Here is a 14,648-nt window from a genome sequence, read left to right as displayed (position 1 = left end):
ACTGACCTTGGTCGAAGACCTGTCCTTGCGCGAAGATTCAGGCTTGTCGGTTGAGGAATCCTTGTGCCTCTTCTTGGAGGCCTGGACTTCTTGCATCCGAGACCTCTTGCTAGAGGTGGTTTGCTGGGCCGACCTGCCCCGGCCTAACGAAGTATGACTCCATACTGAAGCAAAGTCAGAGGCCTTGTCGGCGTCCTAGGGCCAAGTGACGAGATGGCGGTGATGATCCCGCAGCATCTTGTTGGAGAACAACTGGCAAATTTCGCAGTCCTGGATGACATGGTGTGGATGAAGGCAGTAGAGGTAGTCGTCATGGGGATCCTCTAGGTAGACATTCTTCAGTCCACAGCGGCCACAGGCCTTGAACAGGCTTTTCCTTGTGGATTCCACCATGAGTTAGGCCCAACTACCCAGACAAAGCTTTGTTGAAAAATACCAGTGGTTGAGCGGTCGATGGTAAAGCCAGTCGTCGAGAAGAGGTCGAAAAATATACATTTTTTGTGAAAAATATGTTATTTTATAATTTTATCATAGAAAAGTTGGAGATAATTTTTGAGGACTCCTTACACTAACGTGCGGTAAAAGATCTGAAGATGGCTGACAGGGGAGGAGCTACGGGAGGTGTTCCTATTGGCTGCGAGTAGTATGAACCAAAAATGACTATGATAGAGCATAAAAGTGACTGAAAGTTTCATTTGAAGTGTAAACTGCTCTATGTTACAGAGGAGGCCCATCCTGACAGGGAATATTCACAGCATGTGAATCCATGAAAGATCCAATGCTGGAGAACCAACATTACATCCTCTATCCTCATCCCATAACATTCAGAATTGTGTTAGAGGCACCAAGTCAGGACTTCCCAGTAGGATGCCGGTAGCTTTTGATGGGGCGGCGGGGGGAGACAAGGGGATGAAAATCTTAAAAGTCTTTCGCTCGGCAAGTCAGAGGGTTCGTTTTTGGTGTCAGGGTAGGTAGTCTTAGGGAAGGGCCATGTGTTGGGACGAGAGCCAAACTACACCCAATCAAAACATACAAATAAAAAACATTTGCACTATTAGTTCCAGATGTATAACATTCATACTGATTTAAACTCCTAACTTGGAAAATTGGGGGACCAAGATTAAAAACAAAAAGGCTTAAGTGTCATATCAAATGCACCATCTGCAAATTAATTGTCCGTTCTAAAGATTGCATTTTGAAAAATGATCACAAAATGAACAAGGCAGAGCAGGAGAGAGGACTCCCATGTGCGGTATGTAATTTAGAACTTTGTCTGCGATGTACACATGCCAAAGTGCCCCCTTCGGTTTGACAGATGACAGTCAAATCCTGCTTGTGGTTTTCCTTTGGATTCAGAGACTTGTAGTCCTAGATTTATAAAGGGGCAAATTCAGGACTACAACTCCCAGAATGGAAAGAAATGTTTTCGTGGATAGTGATGGGGCTGTATTTTCAGGCAGCAGAGAGGAGTATGGTCCCCCTTGAACTGATCTCTCCTTTAATGCTCACCGCAGGCCCATCTGAGGATCGGCGAGTCTTCTTCATGTGTTGCTTGACTTCCTGAAGGCCCTTCCTCTTGCCATGCTTGCTTGCCATCCAGAGGCTGCGCTGGAACCCCGTCAGGCCAGAAATTGCCATGTGCATGCTCATTGTGTCCAGAAAGCGCATCTTGGAACCCTGGGCGGTCAAGAGATCATAGGAAAGTGCAGTCAGTGCAGAGATATAAAATCAATAGTAATGCAGAATTTTCTTTTACAGATATTGCTGCCAAGTGCTTGCAGCATGTTATTACTATAAATAAAGGTGTAATTGTCGCAAAAACCCAATAGTAGTGATTTTATAAACTTAAGAAGGCTCTGGGACTGAGTTGACACCACAAGTTTGAACTTGTGCTTTGAGTGTCACACTCAGGCCTTCACTCTGCGAGCTATCTTACAGCAGTCTGTGGGGACACTGACAAGTGGACTTATAGCTTACAAGCAAAGGAAAACATCATGCCAATTTTGAATATGGTTTGAGAATACCACATTTATACTGGTAGACGCTAATGAGAAATAGGTCAGACCACAGAGCTGCGTTGGAACATATAAGGCTCACACAATAAAACTGGGGTTTGAACAAGTGTAGGTTTATTGAGGTTAAACGCAAACTTCAGCCAACAACAGAATTGGAAACAGAATATCAGGTTGGTTTCTCTGAGAATTCTAACAAGGCAAAAACTCTGGGTTCAATAGGAAAAGTCTCAGGGTTCAACAAAAAGTCTCTCGCTCTGGCCCTTCTTGGAAGTAATTGTCAGTCACTCACAGTCTGGGGAGTTGAAGTGTCCCTGCACATCATATATGGTTTGTAGCTTCATCTGCCAATTCCTATCCTCGTCTCTTGGGCACCTGGGAACCGCCTCTGCCAGGGGGGGACTCAGGCCTTTGTCCACTAGACTTTAGCAGCAGCAGAAGTGAATTTGGGAGCCAACATGCCAAAGCGCCAGAACTTCCACTAGTGGTTAAGCCATTTGGGCTGGTTGGCAGATTGGGTGGAGTATTGCACCACTACTTCTGGCCTGGGGGAACAGGCACTGATTCCCAATACCTACACCTCTTCTTCCTCCTTGATGATCAGGATTGTCCTATTCCTAAGGGAGCCTTCAGTCGTTCCCCTTTCTCTGCTGTATTCTTCTCTTAACTTCTCAGACAGCTCCTTGATTCTCTGGCACATGCGTATACCTCCTCCCCTCTGTAACCATCACCAGGCATATTGCATGCCCTCTTGTCTTCCCTCGCTACCTCAGCCCCTCTTTGGCTGGACCATGACTCTTCCTCCTTTGCTTATCCTCCACCGCTTTTTGTTTAGCTCTCTACCTCTTCTTTAAGTTCTTTCTGATGTCCCTTTACCCAATGCTCTTCCCTCTGGTTTTCTTTGGCTCTCCTCGGACTCTAGATCTTTTCCCTCCTCCTTTCTCTTCCACTCTGGGTTTAATACTCACCCCTTAGTTGACGTCCTTATCTGACTTGCCACATCTTTCTCGCTATCGTCCTTCTGTAAGACTGTTTTTCCACCTTTCCAGCTCCACCTCCTCCTCCCTGGACTCATGCAATGCTCCACGCTGTATCCAAATGCCCTCCCTCTATTGATCACACTTTTGACCCCCAAATCCATGGCCTGCCTTTGCTTAACTATGTTCAGGTGTGTACAGTTCTTTGTTCTATCATGGGATTGGCCAACACTCACTTACTCAGGACTTTCCTGCCGCTCAGGAGGCCTCACCACCTTATGTCAAGTCGCGGACCAAGCTTTACAGAGCCCCTGCTATATGACAAGGGTATGGTGGGGCAAGCCAAGGGATCTCTCTGCAATGCCCCTTGGTCGAGCATCGTTTAGTGGGCGGTGGTGCTGTGCCCCCACTGTTAACACACCCGTGACCCCAAGAGCTGAGAAGGGGACTCCATCACAGCCATTAAGAGCTGACTAAACACGTTTGCCTTCTTTGGAACTCTTAAGCATAATTGTTATGTCGGTTTCATGTTCTAATGATTTCACAGCTATTTTCTCATTACCATTAGCAACAGGTTCAGGCGTGTTTTCAAAGGTTATTGCCTAGTCTTTTATCAGTAAGAAACTCATCGTTTACAGCTGGAGCATCCTAGCGGATAAACAAAATAGGTTAATTACCCAACAATTTTAAATCTCTTCTCAGAAATTCGAGGCATGTAGGAATTCAACCACCTTTTCTGTTCTGGAGCAATTTCACAAAGAACGTAGAATTGTGCAACGTTCTGTGGAATTTTCACAGAGCAGATATGTGTGCTCAGGTTTAGCTGGGGCATCATTAATCAAGTCCCTTTGTCAGTGTCCAGGTCACAGACTTTTACTGCCTCTTTCCCTTCACTTGGGCTTGTAAAGCCCATGATCGGATCACTTGTGGGTATTGAATTAGAGAAACCAACTGCTGCAAACCTTAGTTGTCCTTTGTATGCTACACACCCGAATGCCAGACTGACATCCATCCACCCCTTCTGTCTTTAAGATCGGAGACTGTCTAGTCCCTTGCCTCCGATCAAAAAGCAGAACATCTCTAGCATGTTTTTCACACAACTATCCAAGCACCCACTTCCACAAAATAGGAAATACTCCTTCCCCGTAAGCATACATTTTTAGCATCTTTAAGTGTGTGTTATCTTGTTTGATCCCAACACTAGCATCATGTATATCAGTCAAAAGACCACTAGCACTATAATGTTGATTCTACTTTCGGACTCCGACCTTCCCCTCAACCTTGTGCAGATGAGATTTCAAGGGATCCCAAAAGGAGAACATGTGAGAATGCATTTATTGGACTAGAGTAAACAATTAATAAAATACGTTATCCATTTGCATACTTTGTAGAAAGCTAAATTGCTTTAGAAGCATGAGTCACTCAGTGCACATGACCCTCATAGGTTCACGGATGTTGGTTGAAGGTGTGGCCTAAGCCCAACTCCCTAAAAACAAGTTGTGAATATATATTTATTCCTATCCATCGCTAATGACACACTTACCTTGAGAAGGTACTGTTCTTTAATGTGTGCCCTATCAAAGCTGACATGGTGTCCCACTACCAGTCTTTCTGTCCAGTTGTACTTGGCAGGAGAGTTGGCATTTGCTGGCGTTTCGAGAGGGATAAGATCAGCTAGAGTCATCTGGGTGGACCAAGAGTATCGGTCTTCTACCAGCCTATTACTGCACCAGGAGTACCTGAAACGGAGAAATGTGATACTAGTTAAATGAAATAACCATTAAAAAAAAAAAAAGAATTAGAAGCACACAATGTATCAACAATATCAGTACATTAATCTGTTTCTAACACCACTGTCAACTCTTTCTACACAAATAAAATAAATCTAACATTAAAGATGCTCAGATCCAACAACAATGCCCCCCCTTGAGATCCTGCGGTACAAATGCTCCAGAGCAGGAGGTAGTAGTTTCCAAGTCTTTGCCCCCAAACACTGGAACTCCCTCCCTCTAAATATCAAAAAAGAGGAACCCTTCCTAGGCTTCCAAAAATTCTTTAAAACTTGGCTATTTAACCAATTTTAGCAAACTTAAGTCAGCCTTCCTTGGATGATCCACAGTACCAGGGATTTCCGACGGTAAATTTCGGCCAAAAGGCCCCAAAGTAGTCAAGGGCACCGATGGCTTCGGCGTCGACAAGGGCGGCGACAGCACTGAGGGCTGATATGAAGGTAAAGCTTCGGCATCCGTATCCGACGGACACGGCGCAGACAGAGCCGACGCCGAACTCGAGCCCTTAGCAGGTTTCTGTGGGCTCGCTGGGGACAAAGACAGAGACCTGGAAGGGTTATAGGTGAAAGGATTGAATTCAAAGGATCGAAATGCAATAGTTTCGACTCAAAAGGACCGGAAAAAAAAGGTCGAATTATTATTATTATTTATTTGGGGGTTCCAGACCCCGGTTTTTGGTATAAAAAACACTTTTTTCCTAAATGGAAACCAAAAATATATATATATATATTTTAAAAAAGGTATTCCATTTTTTCGGTCCTTTTGACTCTCAACTATTGTATTAGATCCTTTTGTTTTCGATCCTTTGACCGGACACCACCTGGAAGCACGTCTCTTGCGACCACCCTGAGCCTTGTCCGAACAAGACCTCGAAGGTTCCTGATGAGTATCGCGCCGAGGACCCGAGCCCGAAGGCGCACGAGCCATGGATCGAGACCGTTACTAGCCAGCTTCATCATAAGCGCGGCCAGAACTGTGCCCTGCGATTGAAAAATCGCCAACATCTGCTCCCTGAAGGCAGCCCACTACTCCGGAGTCGAGGACTTAGTTGGACAAACCACTTTCCTTGCAGCTCCATCCTCCGAGGAGGACGGGGAAGGCGACCGGTGACAGTGCTTCCTAGAATGCCAGGACGAAGAGGACGAATGCCGGGAACCACTCCAGGACACCGAGATCCCCGGGACTCCTTCCAACGCAGAGAGTCACCCTTCGAGTTGTCAGTGGACATACCCTTGGAGTTAGGATTTACGGGACTTACTGGGTTTAGAACCCCGACCTACATGAAGCTTTCCCTTATGCTCCTGCAAGGCCTTAGCAGTTAACGACTGGAACAGTCGTCGGTGTCGTGACTCTCACTCAAGCACAACAAACAAATGCAATGCGGGTTGGTAATCAACATTTTCCACTTGCAGTCCCGGCAAGTCTTGAAGCCAGACCGCAGAATCAGAGGGGTTAAAGAAGAAGACATTCACGAGGAATACACGAGGCGCGCCAAGTCTCCGAAACAAACACGTTTGCAGAAAAAACAGAACTGAGGCTACGAGCGCCATGCGTCCTATTTATAACATCCGGTGATGTGGCCCTCGACGGAGGCCTTCGAGGGACATCGACCCGACGCCATCAACGCAGGACACACTCTGCCGAAAAAGTTTCCAAAGTACACAGCTGTGCACATTACATGTCAAAGATGTGGAATACGTTGGAGGACACAATCCATTCGAAAGGCGTGCTGCAGCGAGGCTGTGTGGAAAACAGGCAGTACACATTTGCTGCTTGAGCGTGAACGGATCCGGGAACACCAACAAGAGCATGTGAGTCAACCCAAACACAGTGGGGACGCCAGGGTGCTTTGGTAACTGCGCCAAATACAAACTATAATAATTAGCGAGGCTGTGTGGAAAACAGGCAGTACACATTTGCTGCTTGAGCGTGAATGGGTCCGAGAACTCCAACAAGAGCATGTGAGTCAACCCAAACACAGTGGGGACGCCACAGTGCTTCTGTAACCACGCCAAATACAAACTATAATAATTAAAGCCACAGAAGGAGAGAAAGTAAAGAGACTGAATGAGAAACTAGAAAGTATGTTGCGAATAAGACCTATGAGAAACCTGAGGGTATCCTCATACCTACTGCCCTTGGATCCTCTTCTCAGGTGGCCAGAGAAAGGCCATCACTTTTAAATTCTGTCCCTGGGGGTGGAGAAGCGAAGGAGGATCACCTGGGTGGAGGGTCCTTGGGGATTGGGAAGAGGGCATCCACAGACGATACATGATATGCCCACTTTTCCTTGTGTGAACCAGCCTAACACTCCACCGGCCTTTGTGGGCTACTGCAAAACATCTCGCCTCATTTTCCCACATTCAACCCACTATAGTACTGGGACGAGGATGAGGCGATTAGGGGTTGAGAACACTACTAAGTCATTTCACCACTCTAGTACTGAGACGAGGAAGAGGCCTGCACAGTGTTGTAAAGGTCAGGCATGTCCCAAGTGCTATACTAGTTGTGACCAGGCAATTACAATTTAGAACTCACACTTGCAACCTTTCAAGTGGTTGGTGTATAAAAACGGAGGAGACCAGCAACATTAAGGCCAGCAGGGAATCCTCTATGCAAGGAGGCGGCCAAGGTGGGTCCTGCAGGAGAGCCAGGATGCCGGCAGACAACCCCAAGGAACTGTAGCACCCAGGGCCAGGCGGGCCAAGTCACACAGGTACAAATATAGAAGAACCTATGTGAACTAGAGAGCCTAGGGTTCCTGGTTTCATGACCTGTAACGGGTGGACTGTGTGGTCCGACAACTGTGCCTAGACCAGGGAACCCTAATTGTGAAAAACAAAGAATTTGCTGAAGTGAAATAAGAAAAAGCAATCTAAGTGAAATGTTAAAAAAAAAAAAATTCAGAAGGAGCGTAAAGTTGATTTGGAGCTGGTTTTGAACATTGCAAGATTGGGAATAAGTTGACTTTTTTTTTTGGTTTTATTTTATTTTTATTTGATTGGCTGATTAATCAACCTTTCAAAATCATTACAAAATTAATATTCAATACATATATAGATAAAACATATACATATAAAATACATCAATACAGATCACAACGTTAAAACACTTCATCTCATCATTCCCTTAAAATACTTCTACATTTACAACCAAAATTATACCATCAAATAATTCACAGATAACAGTAGACATTCCTTAAGGTCAATTTCCCAGAATTTTAACTCCGAGTCAAATGTATTTTCAAATTCGAATAAGAAAGGCGCTACTTCTAAAACTATCTTGAACTTGGAGGAGGGAGCCCCGAGGTTTTGTGGAACTGTCTTGAAGTTGGGGAAGGGAACCCCAAGGATTGGTGGAACTATCCTGAACTTGCGAAAGCCAATCCCAAGACTTGTGGAACATTCTTGAACTTGGGGAAGAGTAGATGAAAGTTGAGCAAGGAGCTGGAAGAAGGTCAGAACATTATTTAAAACACTATTTATTTTATTGCTGACATCCCTACACATTGTTTAGCTTTAGTTGTGAAGGCAAGTATAGGTTTTGTACACATACAGACTTTTTAGTTGAACCTTCTGACTCAGACTTTCCTTAGTTTCTTTAGGTAGGGAGATCCTACCTTAGTATAGAGCAAGTTAGGCCTTCATCCATCCTGACATTTCAGTTAATAAAACAATTATTTGTGAACTTTGAATCTGTTGTCGGTGTCTTGCTTCATGATGCCTTCACTGGCCCCTAACAAAATATCATTGTATGGCATACAAATATGTGGGGAATCCAAATCAAATGATATACAGAGGAGAGATACTATACCAAAAGGGTATACACAACTGGGGAAGTAAAAGAGGAACAACAAGTAGTTTTAAGAAGTCCTGGCAGACAAGTAAACCAGGCAACTACAATTGTGTGCGAATACAAGCAGTCCTGGCAGGAGCATATACCAGGCAGTTGCAAGTCTACAAGAAGTCATAAGAAGAAATATAATTATAATTTCTCTTTTATAACGCGCTTAATACCAACGAGTGGTTTCTAAGCGTGGGATCGGGATTCGAACCCATGTTGCGCTGCGTTGTCTTGCTTCCAAGAAAAAAACGTTGCCCCTGAGCTAACTTTCCTAGAACTGTGTTTATCAAACAAAAAGGAGCTTTTTTTGAAAGAAGTGGAATTACAAAGCTAAGCAGCTTTGAAAATTAACAGTACTGTTGTGGACCAAGAAAGACAAAGAACTGTTACACAAAGAATCATTGGTATTGAGGAGAATTCAAAGGGAAGGGAGCCACTCCATGGAGCCAAGGCTTTTCACCCTTGGAGAACTTTTGTTTTGGATCTCTTTATTCTTCCTTCACTTTATAGTTTAGTTTATAGTGTGAGAGTCAGAATAGAACTTTTGGACACGAGGACAGTTTTGATTTTGACATCCTGACACAGACAGATCCTTCGTTTTTAGTTTTAGGTAGGAAATTCCTCTTAGAGCAGGGTCAGCAAGGCCTTTTCCCAACCAGTCTTTAACCAAAAACATGACTAAATTGTGTCCGAGTTTCATTCATGACTCCTCACATAGTATAGGATCTATCAGCTAGCAGGGAGACTCTGCACAAGTATCAGTCACCAAAAAGCTGCGACCAGCAGCTTATTGTGGTCTTAGTCACTTATCAATCACAGGGTTCAAATGCGCTCACCTGCTAGTTCCGAGTCTCTATGCTCCCGACTCTCTCCTGCTTGACATTGCCCAAGACTGCAGCAACTCCATGGCGCTCCTGCACTTTACTACATAGAGAATACACAGGGGCCAATACTCTGCAGTTTGTTCACCGTCGATTGTTTCTGCTACCTCCCAACTCCTAACTGGACCGTAACTGCACTTTGCCTCAGACTTGTTCTATTATGGAAAGTATGGAATCAGCAACCACCCATTGCGATCTGTAATTAATGCTTTAAGACCTGACAGTAAAGGATGGGTACCTCTGGGGAAAAGGTGTCCAATAACAACAACAGACAATTGTTAGAAAACGTTCCATCTGCCCCAGCTACTACAAATATGCTCCAAAAATGCTGCACCGAAGTACCGCTCTTATGCTTGCCCCCGAAAGGCCTCTCTAGGCAAGTAAGTGCTTTAAGCTCACAGCTCACACCACCTAGCAAACTCGCTAGGGTACCCTCCCCCACTGGGGGGCTACACAGAACAGCAATCACCCCGGCCAGCAAGGTTCTCGTTATCTCTCCACTCCAACAAAAGGTCCACAGTACATTTGGCATCGGACTACTGTCTACTGCCGCTAGCTAGCTAGCCATCTAGAAGAACTCTCTCACTCACTCTTCTATACAACTGCCCCTTTTGAAGGAAATGTGACTTGCCTAGGTTGTAAATGTGCTCAAGGTGTTACCTGGAGGAAATCGTGGTGCCCACTTGGCAGCAATATTGAATCCAGAGAACACAAGACCAGGTTAGATAGCACACTGTTTAAATGTTATGCATACAATAGACTCTTTGCACAGAATACATCAAAAGAGAATAATAAAGTTGGAAAAAATAACCTGAAAGCAAGAAGTAAGGGGAAAATAAAGAAAAAAGGGACTAGCACTCACTTCAGTTCATGTTATTTTAGTGATCTTTTTATTGAAAGCCAAGTTATTACAATTGTAAAATATAAGTGGTGCTAAGTGTTTGGAGGTGTTTGGCAGCTTTTTTCTTCTGGCTCCTGATTTGCATTGCAGCACTGAATCCAGTGTGCTGTACCTTTAATTGGCTGGCCCAGCGTGCAGGAGGCATCAAAAGCACTGCTTTCCACGAAGCGTGGTGGAGTGGTGCTAAGTGTTTGGAGGTGTTTGTCTGGGGTTTGGCGGGGCTTCAGCGGTTTGCAGCAGAGTCAGCCTTCTAGGACCCTGTTACGTTCGGAGCTCTGGCACGACCCGCCTATCTGCTTATTTGCTGCCTTGTTCCTTTCTGCTTTATTGGAAAAGCCTGATGCGGTAAGACGCTCATTGCATTTCTGCTATTAAGAGCTCAATACCAAAGCAAGTCCTGAGCGGAAACCACTATTAACCTCTGCCAAGGTCCCTGAGGAGGGGAAACCGATGTCAAGGGATTTTGACTAGGTGTTGGAGCAAAAAGAGGGAATGTCCGTCAATCCGCTCCGCAATGAAAATTTAGAGCCCCGGCAGTTGCCAGGTGAATTAGTTTAGAATTATACTGGCAAGCTCGATCAAGTACTGACTAGACTGGCGGAGAATATCCAGGATATGGTGTCGGGAGACGTGTGTTGGAGAGGACTTGGTGTCTGACGTTTCCATGTTAACCCCGGTGCTCTCACATGAACTGGGTAAGCGAGTCAGACTTCAAAACAAATCAATGGATGATACCTGAATCCCCGGTGAACTCAGATGATTTTACTGAAATCATGTTACATCAGCCAGAAGTTCAGCATGCTGGGTTCTTTGAGGTAGCCTGTTCTCCCATACAAAAGTAATTTAGTGGAGGTAGGCCTTGGGGGGGCTCTGGATGATTTATCACCTGAAGCGGTTTGTTCTGTACAGGGTGTGCAGGATGTGGAAGATGGTGCCCCTAGGGTGCCCCTTTGGTTGACATTGGAGGAATAGGTCTTTGCAAACAGGTGCAGATGCTACAGTAATTGATGAATTATTGTTCCCAGTACTGAACAGGTTACTGCACTCTATGGACAGGGGCTAGAAGTCCTTAAATTCTGAACTGCGTGAGGTAAGACAGGTGCTGAAAGATCTTGCAGTGAAGGTAAACTTCCTCGAGGGATTTATAATAGCATCCTCAAGGCCTCAGTGCAAACACGTCTGCTGTGGCATAGTTAGTGCAGAGATCCGCCCCGGTAGTTTGGGTGAACCTACTCCTCATGTTCAAGAGAATTTGGTTGTTGAACTCAAATCGAAAGTACACTGCCCTAATGTAGAATGTCTCCCCTCAGTTTCTCTCCTAGGGGTTGCAGGTGTAATGTTCCAGGGAATCCTTAGTAGTAGCCATATGGAGGCCCAGTCCCCTGAACATAGGGCAAATCCTTCCCCGTCCAAGGGAAAGTTGGTAAAGAAATCTAAGAATCGCAGGATGTCCAGCAAGCAAAACAAGGGGTCTCCTAAATGTATAAATCATCTAAATGTGCAGCCTCACTCCACTTATGCAGCTCAGGTGGTTGCTGAGCAAAAGGGGAAACCGAATAGGAGGAAAGGACCTTTAGGGTCACATGGTCCTAGAACTCCTTCTGTAAGAGTTCTAAGGGGGGGGTTCATCAGAGTTCACTTCGAGAGATCACTGTGGGCAGAAATGTATTGGAGATGAGGTGTCAATGGATATCAGTAATATCTCGGTTTATCCATGTGACGATAGTATTGACACAAATGCAGCGAGGGGTGGGGGGGCACGCGTGTGAGCTAAACCAGATATTGATTCCAGAATTAGGGTCCAGGAACAGTAAATATTGCTTCTTAAGGGAGCAAAAATACTGAGGGGGCGCAATGCACACTCAATTCCAGCTATAAGTAAGTGTGAAGAACCAGGGTGAGTGCCCCAAAACAATCAGATTCTTCATCCAATCTAAAGCTCAGTTTTACAAAGATTACATCAAGATTCCCGATGTACCACACATCGTGTTAAGAAGGCTCTTCCCTTGTTTCACACTATTGATGAATATATTTTGTTAAAAGGGGGCAAGTTAAAAGGGGGAGGTACACTGTTAAATGATGCAAACCGTGTACTCCTGAGTCGATTGTTTGAAAGCTCCAACAAGATCCCTTTAAACAGGCAATATATCCTCTGTCTGCTATTTGAAATTCCATGCCTCCGATTGATCACTTCGGAGGACATTATAACAATGGAATTTCTGTATCGTGATTGCTTTGATATCGTAAAAATACACCTTTGCTCCCAAATCATCAAAAATGCAATCCTGGAAGAGGAGGATGGATTTCTCGCCTTTGGATTTGAGGTGGCTGGTTGGGGGCGTCTAGTTACTCCTAATGTATCAAAGCAGAGGGAAATTTGTGCGCAAAAGGGGGAGGGCTTAAATGGTCCTCTGAGGGACTCCTTTTATTAAAAGCATGAAAAGAAAAGGGAGGTTTGAGACATCATGCATTGAGAGTTCAGGACTGATGTCTATCCATGACAGCCCCCTTCGTATACAGAGGAAGAAATGCCTGGGATGAGTGATGGACAGTGGTAAGATTGTATCTTGGAATTCCTGAGGGTTTTCTAATATTAGGCTTGACTTTTTTGATATCATTTGATTACAGGAAACTTTGTTGATGGACACCCCGCTTATGGAGGGGTTTGATCGGAGGTTTGTTAAAGCCTAGCGAGACACGAGGCGTCGACCCTACGGGTGACTTTTAATAGCGGTGAAGCGTATTTTAGACATGAAAATGTGTCAAATAGATCTCATTAGAAATGACATGCTTGCAGTCCTCCTGGAGTGGTTTGTCTATGACTCTAAGGTACCACGGAAATGTCGCCTGGTAAATGTTTATTGAAACCCGGAGCGTGAGCGGATTGCGGAGGCGCTCGCTGCACTCCGATTTTTGTTGTTGGGTTGAATTCCCAGAGGAAGGAGCCTCATTAGTGGTATTGGGTGACTTATTCAGAGTGCATGCAAAATCACTGGTATCAGACCCCAAGTAGGATGGAAACGTCCATTGTAGCCCGAGATAGGGGACTCTGGTCAGGCAGGAATTGGAGGCATGGGACCTTGTATTATTAAATGGCAATTGCACAGGTGATGTATCCCCAAGTTTTACCTGGCATAATTCTTCTTGGCGCTCTACTCTGGACTACTTCTTTGTCTCTACAGACCTTGTTGAGGCTGTTGGGAGGCTGGAGGTAGCACAGACAGAATTAAGTGACCACTGTATGAATATTTGTGAAATCCCTATACTTCGCTTGGGTGATGAGATCTCCTGTGCTGTCTTTGGAGGTAAATCCTCGCAACTATGAAGTAAAATGGCCATACAAGTTTGCTGAGGTTTTTGATGACCGTATTTCCAATTTATGGGCGTGTAATGACAGGAACCTAACTTTACCAAAGGGTTTTGGGGCCCTTATTTTACTACCCCAGGAACTCTGGTTCCGGCCAAAAAATTGCCACAAAGATTGAGGATTGTAGGTTACACTCATGCCTTTGATGACAAAGTGCAGGACCATAAAAACAAGATGCGTGCCACAATTAAAAACGTAAGAGCAGGTCTGTTAACGTTCATAAGGATGTTGCGTCTGTAAAAAGGAGTTTTAAGAACGAGGTCATATATTTTTGATGTCCACCAATGATGCAGAGAGAATCCTGGGTTTTATTTCGGGAACCAACACAAATAGGTTCTGGCAACCTTTGAAGCCTAAGGGCTTAAAATAGTATTTACAGCTTCAAGGCATCCCGGAACAGGTGTGGATAAAGCATTTTAAGGAGCTGTATGTGATAGATGGCGTTTCTCTGCAGCCCCTTTTCTGATATGTGGGCTGGGAGGGGGCTCACTCTTGGGACTTTGATGATATTATCCTCTTGATTAAATCTAGCAAAAAGAAATTGAATGCACCAGGCCCCGAAGGTTTAACAAACCTAACTCTTAGATTCAACCCGATGCTGTGTGCTGGGGTACTGTCAAGACTGTTTATAAATATGTTGACCCACGCGCGACCTTGAAGACCTGTATACGGCCAAATCTCCTCCCTCCTCCTCTTCCTCTTCCTCTTCCTCTTCCCCCCCCCCCCCCCCCCCCCCCCCCCTCTCCCTCTCCCTCTCCCTCTCCCTCTCCCCCTCCCCCCCCTCTGGTCATCAATCAGGAGAGACATAGAAAGGTGGGCGGGAGTGGGTCTCTCGTGGATGGCACGCCTCAATCTCATAAAAACGGTGATTCTCCCA

At 45.1% G+C, this 14,648-nt stretch overlaps 1 protein-coding gene across 2 annotated transcripts in view; it reads right to left on the bottom strand.

Annotated features, from left to right (window-relative positions):
- The window catches only part of POLG (DNA polymerase gamma, catalytic subunit), a 1,004,779-nt gene that overhangs the window by 898,620 nt on the left and 91,511 nt on the right, over nt 1-14,648 (bottom strand). For both annotated transcript variants that reach the window (XM_069624312.1, XM_069624311.1), the window contains exons 3-4: nt 4,533-4,728; nt 1,510-1,677 (exon numbers count right to left, since the gene is read on the bottom strand). In XM_069624312.1, coding sequence (XP_069480413.1) covers nt 1,510-1,677; nt 4,533-4,728 — 364 coding nt within the window. The remainder of the gene's footprint in view (nt 1-1,509; nt 1,678-4,532; nt 4,729-14,648) is intronic.

This window comes from Ambystoma mexicanum, chromosome 11, assembly GCF_040938575.1.
Source record: "Ambystoma mexicanum isolate Mex_15411 chromosome 11, UKY_AmexF1_1, whole genome shotgun sequence".
Taxonomy (NCBI): Eukaryota; Metazoa; Chordata; class Amphibia; order Caudata; family Ambystomatidae; genus Ambystoma; species Ambystoma mexicanum.
The sequence above is the reverse complement of the archived record's forward strand: the minus strand, read 5'-3'. Positions and strand labels throughout refer to the sequence as shown.